Source organism: Ostrea edulis, chromosome 6 (assembly GCF_947568905.1).
Source record: "Ostrea edulis chromosome 6, xbOstEdul1.1, whole genome shotgun sequence".
NCBI classification, from domain to species: Eukaryota; Metazoa; Mollusca; class Bivalvia; order Ostreida; family Ostreidae; genus Ostrea; species Ostrea edulis.
The window spans coordinates 34,419,084-34,434,633 of NC_079169.1; the positions used below are offsets into that span (position 1 = coordinate 34,419,084).

A 15,550-nucleotide genomic window follows, 5' to 3' on the forward strand; every position below is an offset into this window, starting at 1 on the left:
TTTTGCAGTGTCTTATGTCAACACTAGTAAATAAAGTTACATTTGTAATGTATATTCTGGTAGATCTACTTATAAATCTGTTCTTTTACTGTTGTCAAAAATATATTTTTCAAGGAAGCTCGAAATTTCTTTTTACGTTAGTTTCTCAGCAGGTGTTGTAAAAGTTTCCATTAACTGTAATTCATTGTTATATTTTGGACAAACCGACATTCTTCATCTAATTTAACCTCCTTTATTTCAGAAATGAAATATCCTTTTTTGAGTTTTGGAATATGGAGTTGGTCATGCGATCAAATCTTATAACCTCTGAAGGAAGTTATACATGTAGTGGATTTGATCACATTCCAACTTTATGTCATATCCCAATGACATTCAAAAATGATATCTGATTTCTTATATTTATATATACTGTGGAGATTAATATGGGTTAAAATAGGTCCTCGGTACTCCTTGCTTGTGGTAAGAGGCTCCTTCGAATAAGACAGCAAAAAACCGAGGTCCGTATTACAGCAAGTGTGGCACGATAAAGATCCCTCCCTGCTCAATGACCGTAAGCGCTGAGAATAGGCCTAAATTTTGCAGCCCTTCACCGAGAATGGTGACGTCTCCATATGAGTGAAAAATTCTCAAGCGGGATGTTAAAGAGATTTGGAGTAATGTCAAATTTTTTAAAAGTTTATTTTTGTTTTCTGCATTGAAGGAGAATTAGGAAATTAAAAAGAAAAACTAGGGTCGAAATGCTTGTTATTGAGCTACAGTGTTCTAAACATGACCTTTTTGCACTTAGAATTGACTGAAGTCTTGTTCAATTAAACTGGATTTGTCTGTTGGTGTCAACGCAAACACAAATCAATCATGACATAAAATAGATATATAATCATATATTCTAACAATACAGATTTAAAAAAGTTTTATACTAGTAATGGGGGAAAATTACCTTTTTCCACTTGATATACGAAAAAATTCATGATATCAAATTTGAGAGTTTAAAAGGATATATTAGGAGTTATATCATTTTCTAAAGTTTCACATAATTTTCAAGGTAAGGTCTTTGAATTTGAAATGGCACTTTAAAAAAGTGGGGGATAGAGATCAAATTTTTAAATTATTGGTGAAAATACTGAATTTTTACACAAAATTTCGATTAAATTAATTTCAACTTTTTAAAGAATAGGTGTTTTGTTTGGGAAAATGTGTCAACCAATTAATAGATTACAACGTTTGAACTAGTTCCAATTCTCAACTACTGTATCATAAATTATAAAACTGAAATACACGTAAAGGGGTATAAAAATAGAAGATATAATTGATGAACCAGAAACTGCAATAACATGTAGATTTAGAATCCTTCTGCCACAAAATATAGTCCCAGCCAAACCATTTCAAAATCTAAACTGACACAAAATGTTTTAACTGGATGAGGGTTCAGTAATAGATGTGTATTGTGTTTGCACCACCGGGATCAGTATTGAACCAGTAAATGAGTTAGTTGTAACACAGGTGTGCTCAAAAGCTCAGGAGTCAACTTCCTTACACAATATACAACCAAACAACCATCTTATATTTCTATTTTGATTTGTTCTTATCGGACATCCATACTTATCCAGCAGGTGACCAAAATAACGATCTGACTACGCAACATATAAATCATTAGATTTTTATCGAATATTCAATTGGGAGCAATATAAAAAATGAATATGAAATATAGATATTTAATTAAGAAGAAATTAAAAAAAAAATACGAAACAGGCGTAAAATAAAAATAATTTTAAACGTGAAGTCAACGCACATTGATGACAAGAAGAGTGGAGTAAATTACATTCGTGATGTGATTGGTTTTACTCACATACATTATTTTTAGATTTGTGGCTAGGGAGGGGGACTCTAAATCTGTATGTACGTATGTTATATGCAGGACCATATTGAAAACTAATGTTATCGCTAAATGTGTAATCCTGGATAAATAAAGACCTTACTTTTATTATTAAAAGTCCATAAAAACTTAAATAGGCTTATTTCCAATAGGATCCTTGTATGAGTTAAATCGATATGGAAAAGCGAATAATTTTAACAGAATACTCTGTAAATGGTTTCAAAGATTGTCACATGAAAAAGTAAAGATAATGAACAGTGATTTACCTTAAAAATTCCTATAAAGAGTACAAAATCAAGAGTATGGCAAACACGGACTCCTGGATACACCAGAGGTGGGATCAGGTGCCATAGGAGAAGTAAGCATCCCCTGCTGACCAGTTACATCCACCATGAGGCCTATATCTCGATCAGGAAAACAGTGAAGCTGGACATTACTTCCTTCAGTACTTCTTGCATTTTCTAAAAGAGAAATTTTACAGGTATTTTGAAATAATATTTTACATTTATCTGCTTTATATTACGAGATTAATTAATATCGATCTATATATTTCAACGAAGGTAACACAATGCATACGTTGAATAAAGGAGAGGGAACGTGAAGAAGTCAGAATGCAAAAAATACACCTGATTTATAAGGAAGCTATACGTAAACCTCCTCCAACCTTGCATCAGGTAAACTTATATCATTAACTCCAACCTTGCATCAGGTAAACTTATATCATTAACTCCAACCTTGCATCAGGTAAACTTATATCATTAACTCCAACCTTGCATCAGGTAAACTTATATCATTAACTCCAACCTTGCATCAGGTAAACTTATATCATTAAACAAATATGTTTAATTATTTGTCATTCTCTACATATAAGAATTCAAACTATTCCATCAATATATAAGCTACCAACGAGAAAGTTCTCTCCAAAGGTTAGCACTGATTTCAATCATTTCGCTGTGAGTAAGTGGTAAAGGTATAAACATTTCACTGTGGGTAAAGCTATCAAGAATATATCAGTAAAAAACCAAAGTTCAGTATTAGAAAGCAGTACTTAAATCCGTTAAACCCAACGCTAGAGGGGTACAGACATTTTTATTGACACTTCTACAGCGATATATGTCGAACTAAGACCCACCAGATCTGTTTTATCGGCTACAAGACATGGACCGAGAACACCTTTATTCATGATAACTCAATCTGGTATAATAATCAATATAGATTACAGCTGGAACTACTTTCCGTACGAAGTTTATAAAACTTTATCCATTAACTCTAATCCTGGCTTCCATTTATCAGGAATGTGTATGAATTAGGGGGGAGATAGAAAAATAAATGATGTGAAAAAATTTTGTTCACATTTTTAGTAAATGTCCCATTAAATTTTTTCTAGCCGGACTGCTTGAAAAGAAAGTCTGTAAAACAGAATGTATAGAATGAAATTAACTCAAACCAAGAGCGAGTATTTCACGCATGCAGCCATACACTCTTTTTACTCTATATTGAAATAAAATACAATTGAGGTTTTTGATTCATAATAAGGTAAAAAAATTTTTTTATCATATAACCATTAAACGACAATATACTGTATGCAAGGTGAAGATAACGAACAGTGATCAATCTCATAACTCCTACAAGCAATACAAAATAGATAGTTGGGCAAACACGGACCCCTGGACACACCAGAGGTGGGATCAGGTGCCTAGGAGGAGTAAGCATCCCATGTTGACCGGTCACACCCGCCGTGAGCCCCATATCCTGATCAGGTATACCGGTAGCATTAATTGTTGTAATAGTAATGTAACAGCCGCGACATTTACTTCTTAGACTTTTTAACATTATTGAGACACTTGGGTGAAACAGTTGCATTATATTTAACTTCTTTAGTTAACAATATCCTCGGAATTAGTTGAATGAAAAGTGAAGAAATAAGTTGTTCTGGATTGCTTCCCTTATAATGATAAATGTGACAGCCGTCTGAAGCGTTTCAAACTTTTAACTACGGATTACTTTGTTAACCTGATCAAGATACAAGGCTGGTATGACCAGTCAACAGGGGACGTTTACTCCTCTCAGACACTGTCCACTGGTGTGTCAAGGTGTCTGTGCTTGGCCTGCTCTCAATTTGTATTTTTCACACTGGTTTATTGCAAGGGGAGGTATTGTCACCCCATACCTTTTTCTTTTTACGTTATTTATTTTGAAATCGAATATATTAACAAAAGTAAAGATCCCTGTGCAGCTGCAAGTATTATCTAATTGTTTTAATGTATGCAAATAATATGGGTATTTTTCCTGAAAGTGCTAATGAGTTACATTATGAAAAACTAAATAGTCATTTTTAAAAATTGAGGTAGAATTAGAAGTGATAAAAGATGACATTTGAAAGGAGAGGCCATAGAAATTGTTCATGAATTTTCAAACCCGGTTGTTTTATTGAATTACAATGGAAAATTCAGCATTACAAAAAAGGAATAGGGGACTTTTGAGTTCTTCTATATCCGTATTTATTTTTGCTTCATTTTATTAGACAAAATGTAAATCTAGTTAAAGAATCTAAAAGTCACACCAGGTATTGAAAGGTATGACATCATGGTTTATCTTTCAAATATTGCCACTGGAATGAACAGCGACTTCGGCATTGTAAATCCGATCATTTCCAAGACAAGTAGAAATAACCTTCAATTTCTTAATTCGAATGTAAGATCAAAGGTATGAATCGAATCCATGTATCCCCACAAATTCAGAAATCTAAACACCCCACCCCGAATTTGAAGGCTGAGAAAAAATATTTTGAAAGGTACATCGAGTCGTGCATCACACTAAACCTTCCCCATGTTTTAAGATTTTGAAGGATATTGAAAATTGTCAAGAACAGTTTTTATATTATTTTGCTTGTCCAGAATTTTAGACGATCTATTATATTTACATTTCCCAATGTGTTTCCTTATATGACAATGCTAAAGAAATTGACATTCAATTTTTTATGACTTCAAATCAGTCGCGTGATCAGACCTGCGTATGAAAACAATTATACCGTTTCAAAAGTATTTGGGTCAATTGTACATGTACTAGGTACAGTGTACATTCACCTGGCTTCTTGCTTACACAATGACTTCATAAGAGAAACAAAATTTTAACAAGCATGCATCAGAATATTTAGAGTTATTTTGTAAACAGACAAGAATTTCATCTATTAAGTACATGTAGCAGTCCTTGTAAGAATCATGCAAAAGACGGTTCATTGATAATCTTGGATTTTTATGAAACTTTCCATAACTCTTCATAATAATGATATATGAAGGCATGCAAAGTAAAAGTAAAATTTCTGTGTGTCAGTGGTTGCTATGGAAAATGAAATGTTTGTGTTTCCATAGCAACCAGTGTACAAGGTTTTGTAAAGTGCTGAAAGACGAACTTTCAAAAAATTATAATGAAAAAGAAGAAAATAACATGTTTTCAAACATAGCGATTTTATTTAGGAGAAACGAAGGGTACCTAAAAATTAAAGTATAGAATACTAATGAAATACTGTTATAAGTATCTGTAGAGCACTTTGGAATGAACATTGTTTTCATATTTATCATCTGTCAGCAAATTTGACAATTTTAAGGTATTTTCAATACATATTATTTCAGTTATCCGAAAAGTGTCGAATTTTGATGCATATTTTCTAAACAATTGATGAAAGTTGAATATAACAAAGAGTGATCAATCTCATAACTCCTATAAGCAATACAAAATAGAGAGTTGAGCAAACACCGACTGCCAAGTGTACTTGAAATAAAAAGTCAAAAGAGTCGGAAACTCACACAGTAACGGTTGCTAGGCAACTCTTTCAGGCCCATTTCCAACACAATAAAACAAGAATATGTGCAATATATGCATTGGAATTATTATATTCACTGAAAATAAATACAAATCATTAGGGTCCACAATAGTTTACAGACATTTCAGACCCATTGGATACATCAGACATAAACCATATCACCATAGCGACGGATTCTCCCTAGCAACGCACATAAAATTTAAAGTTGTATGATTAGATTGTACTGGAATGAGAACCTAATTCAAATATACCAATATGTGTATGGTTTTCTACTGAAATGTTGAATTCACTGAAGACATTAGAGGCCTGTTCAGCAGAGCAGGTGCTCGCTAGTACTCTGTATGGTTTTCTACTGATATATGAATTCACTGAGGACATTAGAGGCCTGTTTAGCAGAGCGGGTGCTCGCTAGTACTCACCTCTAGCACGAAATTATTATATTGGGAATGTTCGCGGGCGCCCGCTCTGCTGAACAGGCTTCAGGTCTAATTATATCACCAAAGCGACCAATTTTCCCTAGCAACGAACATAAAATTGTACAATTCAGTTGCCTTGAAATGAGAATATAATGGAAATATATTAACATATAATTCTTTACTGACATGTCAGACCTATGGAAGACAATATGTTTACACATATCACCATAGTAATCAATTTTCCCAAGCAACACTTCACATTTTAGTTAGTACCATGTCATTGCACTGAATTGAAAGTATAACTCAAATACATCATCATATGAAACATGATTCTCTACCGACATGTCAGACCCATTAAAGACATTGAATCTAATCATATCACAACATCATCAAATTTTCCCTTGCAAAATTTATTGAATTTCAATTTGTACTATGCATATGCACTGAAATCAGAGTATAATGCAAAATATCACCATAGAATTCTCTATTGACATGTACTTCTACATCTATATTATTCTACATTCATGCTTGAGGTAAGCTTTCATTATACCCGCACTTTCTAAAGAAATTTCGGGTATATTGTTTATACGGTCCGTCCGTCTCGGTTGTTGTCACTAAAACTGTGTCCACATTTAAGCGCAATCCAAATGATATTCTAGGAGCTGAATAGCAAAGTCCTGTAGATGTGCAATAAGGTTGCCCCAAGGGGCAAATAGGGCCTGAAAATAATGTTTTCTAACATAAAGCTTGTCACTTAAACTCCATCTACATCTGTAGGAGCAATCACATGGTATTCTAGGAGCTGAATAGTAATGTCCTGTAGATGTGCAATAAGGTTTCAGAATTTTCATATTGGCCCCAGGGGGCAAATAGGTGTCGAAAAATGACGTTTTCTATCACAAACTCCATTTACATCTTTAGGAGTAGTCACATGCACACCCACCGAGACCCTTATATCTCGATCATAATCATTTCTTCACGGTACGTTTTAAGCTGCGTATGAAGTTTTCTAAGGCAGCCTAACAATGTGATGGGGCGGATATAGCTTTCCCTGATCAGTATTATAAGGTAGTTTATAAGTCCGTCCTTCTTAAGTGAACATTTACAATATAATTGCGAGTGTTCAGACATATTTTGTATCTTTACAGCGATGTTACTCGAGGCTACCCATCAAGTCTATTTCTATATAATCGAATATCAATAGAGAAGATTAATCGTGTAGCAAATCTCTAAACCTGGATATTTCTAGTAGCAGTAGTACATATGAATAACTCAACTATATAAAAAACGACATGATTTGTAACAAATTTGATCAATCGTGAAATGGATAGATTCTTTTTCTGTAGAAGTCACAATATTTTTCCTTTCATTTACTTATTTATTTTCTTTTTAATTTACTTTAATTCTTTGATTTTAACTATCGTTTAACAATGTAAGAGAAATAGTAACACCGTATAGCGGTTTTTTTTTCTGCGGTGTGATAATGTTGCCTTATTTTAGCGGTTTTGTATTATACCACCATATCTTTACTAGCTAAATTTGCACCCAGATACGTTAGCTATCATAATACGCTTATTTGCAGTTAGTACATGTAGCACTCTGTAAATAAACAACTGGGCTTTTTTTCAGTTGTTTCTGACAACTATATATATATATATATATATATATATATATATATATATATTTTTATTTTTTTTTTTTTTGGAACTCCATGTCAGCCAAAATATATTCTGCTAGAATCATTTGTATACTTATGAGCTAGAAAATGGCCAAATACGCCCGCGGAAAAACCCCGCTGTACGGTATTTGCCTATTGAATTTTTTTCTTCTTGCGCCTCAATAATTTCTTGTGCATGTAGAAATATCCTTGAAATATTCTATATTTCAATCATTACGGTGTTATTTCTAAAATTAAAAAAAAAAACAAAAAACAAAAAAACAAAAAACATGCGCGCACGTCGTCACAAGTCTTTGAAAGTTTTAAATGTTCGGGTAGTTTGTTTTTCTAAGTTTTATCATTATCATAGTAAGCTGGAATGTTTGTGTACAACACTACAATGTCTGACTAAACTTAAACACTTTTTCGTATTCATATGTCAGTGTTTGAGGTTAATGCATTTTTCACTGAACATTTTACACACCCTTTAACAGCTTTTCGTTTAACATGAGTAAAATTTGTGCTGTGTTCGTACTATGTTCACCTATCCCTCAAACATTCAATTCGTGTTCGAAGTTCACTCTTGTGGTTGAAATGTTGTAAATCAATGGTTTACGATCAATGGAAATCGTTATATATACAAACAACACTAGACATGTTGTAAATCTATGCACTGTACTTTTTCCTATCAGAGATCAACAATACTGTGCACATTTTTCGGAACTTTGCAAAGGGTTATCATAACAATCAACAACAGTCTGGCTCTAAACCACTGTCAGCTGATAATCAGTACAAAGGTCAAGAACTTTATCCAATCTTTAAATGAAATGCAGCCATCATAAGTCCGATCGTTACGTTATGTGAACGTTTTATCTTATCCCTCTGCGTTTCCATTTAAATTGATTTTGGTCTTAATTTCAAATTTGGTCTGTCCATATAGAATCAAGAACAATGAAACTGGGGTCCATTTCCTTAGTCAACACAGTACCAGATATCTATTTTTTATGCATGATTTTCCATTTCCTGGATAAACACTAAATCGGTTACCATGCAATATACGAAAAACGTGATACACGTGCTTCTCTGTCCCTTCATCAAATAGAATAGTGCTGGGGCCTAATTTTGTAGCAATGCGATGTCTCTTAAAACTATTGCTTTAATTTTCGCATTATTTGCTGATTTGATTGCTGGATATATTCCATTTCATTTATTGCTGTCTCAAGTCCTAACATCATGATACCGGAAGTATATCAGTTCTGATTTTAGATTGTTAGTTCTGTTCGTTTCAAAGGTATTGGTTAGCGTTTTGGTAATAGGTTGCATTAGTGAATGGTTGACAGACAGAATAGTCGACAGAGGAATGGTGTAAAGCACCTATGATTTCGTGGAAGACAATCATAAGCGAAAAACGTTGTACCACGCCTCTCGTTGGTTGTCATCGAGATGAAATACCCAAGTCATTTATCTTATTTCTTACAGCGACCCGTCTTTACTGAATACTATATATGTCGACCTGTTGTCAAAAAACAACAACGACAAACATCAACTGTGACTTATAAGACATTACTCTACCAAAAGCAAACAGAGCAATGGTATTTTTTCATTATCCTTGCAACAAATCTGAACAGGCTTTATACACATGTTTTGTTTCTAGCCTCCAAGGCATTTCAATTATGAGATAACAAACTTTCAAAGTGCTATTTTTCTTGTTTAAAAAGCCCAGCACGTCATATAATGTCGTTGATGAAATAAAGAGTTTACACAAGTAAATACAACCAACAGCATATCGCCACTCCGATGATAATTGCATATCTGCATAATTCTATTAACTATAGCTGCATTTGCACTCTTTCTGCTGCTTGGGGCCGCTGAAGATAATGGAAAATTTGACCAAAAGGCAGTAAGATATTTTAAACACCACGCCCTGTCATTATTCACATGGACTTCCTTATTAAAGGGAAATGAGAGGTATTCAAGTGAAGTGTATTTGCTCTGAAACATAATTATTTATATATAATCTTCTGTTAAACCCGTCCAGTGCCTGCGAAACATGAACACACAGATATATTGATCTAATTCTTGATTGTAAGTCTTTTAAGGAGGGATTATTATTTGTTATTTTGAATGTTTGCAGAACTTCGGAATATTTCATACGTATAAGTTTGTACGAACACTCCACGACACAGTCACATCTGTATATATTATATGTAACGCACATACGACGACACAGTGAAATTTATTTCTTTATATGTGAGCTTAACGCCCATTTCATCTATATGTGGCCAAGTGGACCATATATCGCAATGGCATACAAACTGTCATTTCAAACTACTCATTCATAACATTTTTATACGTAATACGTCCTGCATGAAATTAAATAACCCCACCTCTTAAATGTGGGGTCAAGAGAAATGAAAATTAAATGAAGTCGCATAAGGGTTAAGTCTGATTGATTGATTGAATAATGTTTAACGTCCTTATATAAAGCCTTTATTTATCCAGGATTACATATTTAGCGATAACGCTAGTTTTCAATATGGTCCTTCTCGAGAATATTTCACTCATATAGAGATGTCACCACTGCCGGTGAACGGCTGCAAAATTTAGGCCTATGCTCGGCGCTTATGGCCACTGAGCAGGGAGGGATCTTTATCGTGCCACACCTGCTGTGACACGGGACGTCGGTTTTTGCGGTCTCATCTGAAGGACCGCCCCATTTAGTCGCCTCTTACGACAAGCAAGGGGTATTGAGGATCTATTCTAACCCGGATCCCCACGAGATTGTTTGTATGATGTATGTTATTTATTTACATTACTCATTTGCAATTTTTTCACTCATATAGAGACAACACTAGCTGTAAGTAAAGTTTTGCAAATTGCCAGTTGTGTTGCATGACTCTCAAGGACGTATCAGTGAGGGTTATTTATCAGACTCTCAAGGACGTATCAGTGAGGGTTATTTATCGGACTCCCAAGGCCGTGTCAGTGAGGGTTATTTATAGGACTCTCAAGGCCGTGTCAGTGAGGGTTCAGCGTCGGTTATTTATAGGATTTCAAGGCCGTGTCAGTGAGGATTCTTCATCGGACTTTCAAGAACGTATCAGTGAGGGTTATTTATCGGACTCTCAAGGACGTATCAGCGAAGGTTATTTATAGGACTCTCAAGGCCGTGTCAGCGAGGGCTGAATTGTTTAAGTTTGACGCTGTGTCAGGATTGAGAATCAAACCCGAAACCTGCCGACTGTAAAGAAAGTGTATCAACCACTAGGCTATGACCACTGCTCCATACTATATTGTAGTAAGGAGTTGATAATTAGTAGTACAGTCTACTCCGGATATAATGAAATTCAGGGTACCGAACTGAATTGTTCATTATATCCAAAGTTCAGTATAACCAATGCTGAACTATACAACTATTGCTACTGGGGGATTTATTTTACCTTCAATATAACAGGCAGTTCAATATAACCGACTTCAATATAAGAGGAGTGTGCTATTCCATTACTCGATTTGTATTTTTATAGTATCACTTATGACCAATGTCTTGTTCCAACGATTTAGCTTTTTTCTTGTTTTGGTAACGATGTCCTTTACATGTTATTGGTAAAACAAATTCCAAGCTTAATGCAAATACAGAAGCTTTGTGTCCTAGGACAGATATGCAGTTTTCATGCACCTGTTTTCACAACCAACAGATTATAAAAAATCAATGATTACAACACATTTAGACAGAGATAAGAAAATCAATAGTAGTTTTCTATTCTGAGAATACAATTTGCACTTAATACGAGCAGGAAAGTTTGTTGTTTAGACATTGTAACTGATACAAGAATCCTTAGACATTGTCAAGAAACATAAGTTTTAAATTGGGTTAACACGTTTTTCCCATATTCACACCGCTATCTAAAAGCCAAACTTTAACCCGACTTAAGAAACAAGCAACGGCAATGGTTCACAAGAAATTCAAATTTTTTTTCATTGTAGTAGATCACTGGGAATGAAATGAATCCAACAGAGGGTTGGAAGAATGTGCCATTTTTAGAAAATACTTTAATCTGTAATAATCTCATCATTTATCTCATTGTTTACATACAGTTTAGAAACTGATTCGTTCTGGGCTTGTTGTATATTCATAGTCGAGTAGCAGTGTCATCGTAAAGTGACATATCTCCTTATCTGATGTAATGTAGCAGGCTTTGTGATGAGGCAGTGATCCCATCACAGTAACGTGTAGACAATTCCAGAGTTTCTAGATCACCGTCACACAGTAACATGTAGAGATCTCTAGAGTTTCTAGATCACCGTCACACAGTAACATGTAGATATCTCTAAAGTTTCAAGATCACCGTCACACAGTAACATGTAGAGATCTCTAAAGTTTCTAGATCACCGTCACACAGTAACATGTAGAGATCTCTAGAGTTTCTAGATCCCGTCACACAGTCACGTCTACAGATCTCCAGTTTCTAGATCCCGTCACATAGCAATGTGTAGAGATCTCCAAAGTTCCTACATCCCCCGCCAAAAAGTAACCTATAGAGATTCTAAGATTTTCTGAAACATTTTCCGGTATCAGGAATCAGAAACAGCCTTTTATAAACTGCAAGAGTACCGGATTTTAACCAGTTGTCATTATATTTTTTAATATTTTAGTGAATTCTTCCCAAGAGAAGTTGCATACCTGTGCATTATATGCGCAAAAGTTTAATGTGTATTTTTATTTACACTGTATGTTGGTCAACAAAAGCGGTGTCCATTAAAACATTGGAGGAACACACAGAGTAAGAGATGAATTTCTTTCGTGTCAATATCAGATAAAGTCGATAGTCCTTCAACCTTCTTATGGTAATTCTAAACTGACCACTTTACACGAAGCTTGTAAATTACACAAATTTTTCGATCCCGACCAAAAAGATATCATAACTTTATATGATACTTTCTTCAATTGTGGTCGAAATTGCTTGACTTCTTTTAACGAAATGAAAGCAAATATTGAAATATGATAAAGAAGAAGTTATAAATGTACCGATTATAACAAGTGTCCGATAGCCTCTTGTTTAACAAACAATTTTATTGCCAAAATGCCCAAAGTAGGTGATAAAAATTCAAACATGTGAGGTTTTAAGTATGTAGTCGATTTAACGGGAGTTGTGCGATACCGGAAATTTAACATTCATGCACGTTTCTCTCCAGGTACGGCTGAGAGAAAACGTACCTGATAAAATTAGCCGAATTCGGGCAAATTAATCTTATCAACTTAAACGGTATCGATTCATTCTGTGACAGGCCTACACGGCAGTAAGAAACATTGATAAAACATCAATAGGGCCACAGCATTGAGAAATTTACTTTAAAAAACTCGGAATAAATTCGGAATAGTTCCGTCTCTTATATATCTATTCAGAGGACTACTAATGATGAAGATGGGGGCTATTTTTCATGGATTGCTATTATTTTATTTCATATCTGGTTTAAGAACTGTTATTTCACAAGGTAAGTATGGAAAGGAGTTTGAAGAAGACTAAACACTAGTGCTAGTATGTTCATTTGAAAACCAGTGTCTCGCAAAATGAATTACAAAATGCCATTTATAAATACATATATTTGTATTGTCTCATGGAAACGATTTCATTTCCGCGAATTTCTGTTTGATTTATCAAAAAATATTTTTGTTTTTATTTTTGATATTGTCTGCACGCAAAACATTGCTATATCCAGCAACTACGTTTTCTCCATGATCACTAAACAGGGGGCGCATCTAGGAATTATCAGCAGGGCCAGGGTAATGAATTCTGACGGCACGACGAACACTCTAGGGAGTTAAAAAGTTTTTTAAACACTTGAAGTAAAATTGTGTCTTCTAGGAGTTTTCTATCACAACGTAATCCTTTTTATTCTGCTATTACGTTAAATAGTTGATTAAATCATTTTTCCCTAGATAAACCCATGTCTTCTCTTTCCAATAGAAGTCCCGAGTGAGCATTTCGCAAGCGTTTGTTCATTCGTATTATGCATTCATGCGTTTGCATCATGAATCCAAAAATAATGTTTTGTAAAAATGTGTGTCGTACGTTGTAAATATTTTCTTATATTGCTAGACGTGTTTTATACCGATTGTTAAGTCATTTTTACACACTGATTTTGACTCCGGATCGCTCCTTTTACCTGATCAAGATATAGGGTGTGATCGGTCATCAAGGGATGCTTGTTCCTCTTAAGCACCTGACCCCAACTCTGGTATATCCAGACCTCAAGACCATAAACTGAGGATAGATTTTGATCACTTATATCTTAAGATTTATTTAGCACATATATTTTTTAAAAAACTGCAGGTTTATAAAAATAAAATTCCGATGCAAACATACAAATTTTATTTGTTTATGAAAATCATTTCAAAAGTTAGCTAGATTTGAAATTTAGACTAGTCTATTCTCAGTTTATGATCACGAGGCCTAGAGTCCGTTTTTGCCTTACTTATAATTTTGTATTCTTTAGAGGAGTTATGAAATTGATCAATGTTCGATATATTCACCTTTTCATACATAATAATAATAATGAAATTGTAAAAATAAGCAATCTGTTATCAACATCAGTGTATAAAAAATGGTATGACTAGGGTGGATATGATTTTTGTTTTTAGTTTGTACGTCAATGTTTGCCAAGGTAAAAGAAAATCACGATTGTGTTTAGATACTAAACCGTAGTCTGGAGAACATGATGAACTTAGAAAATATTTAGTTCACGAATTCGCTAGACCGACTTCCAGTCTATTGATGTATTTCGTGGAAGCACGGCTCATTGTAAATGTCATTTTCGAAAACTATTGAATAGTGAATTTTGGAACTACTGTCAAGCAAATGATAAAGTAACTCTTCTATGCTGTAAATTGAATCACACACGACGAAATTCTGTTTCACTCCCTAGTACCGATGTCTTCATTATGAGTACCCCCCTCGAAAAAAAATTGGTGATTCAGTATGTGGTCAGAGTCATTATTCCACAAGGTACATGTAGATCAAATCTGTGGGTTTAATGAAAACTAACCTAATTCTTATTTTAAATTAATTCTAATAAAAACTAATTTCTAAACTGATAATTCATCGCATATTTTGCAAATGATTAGTAATTATACACCACAAATTTGAAACAATGTACATATTTGATCTCTTGTGTCCGATCCTCTTCTCGTAAATTCATGTTGCAAATCATAGCAGCTGGGGTCCCATGGGCCTTAACGGTCACATGATTAGCACATATTTAGTCTTTTTAAAATAATTGTGTTACCTACGTGCTTTTTATACTTCTCTTTTACACGAGAGGATAGATATATTTGTAAAGTTATTATATACAATTGATAATTCTAATTCACAATTGATTTACAGGATAATAGCATTTATAACCTCACAGATAAATGAGATGTTTCCATTTTAGGATAAAAGCCTGACTATTCAGCACATTTAGTAGAAAACCCATTGCTCATAAACATGCATATGATCATGGAGGCAGGCAGAACAGTTAGATTACATTTAACAAAATATAATATTTAGCCGAGTAATGAATATATTACAATAACGAAGTGACTTTTCATTGGTATATTGCTATAATAAAAAGAAAGGTGTCACGAATCACATGACTGAAATGTAGACATGGTAAACATTTCAACTGGGTTGTCTGAATGGTCTCCCTTTCGCAGACTGTGTATTTCTATAACTTTTTATGTTGCCTATCGTCTGAATCTAAAGTGCATAAATATGAAACGTTTACTCCTGGCGGACGCGATA

General features: G+C 34.1%; 1 protein-coding gene across 2 annotated transcripts in view; it reads left to right on the forward strand.

Annotated features, from left to right (window-relative positions):
• The first annotated feature begins 12,940 nt into the window (after window positions 1-12,940).
• The window catches only part of LOC125683342 (cadherin-related family member 1-like), a 30,991-nt gene continuing 28,381 nt past the window's right edge, over window positions 12,941-15,550 (forward strand). Inside the window, exon 1 of one of the 2 annotated variants that reach the window (XM_048924402.2) lies at window positions 12,941-13,262. In XM_048924402.2, the coding sequence (XP_048780359.2) occupies window positions 13,184-13,262 (79 nt within the window). In that variant the 5' untranslated portion in view covers window positions 12,941-13,183. The remainder of the gene's footprint in view (window positions 13,263-15,550) is intronic. The other variant, XM_048924403.2, reaches the window with a different exon arrangement.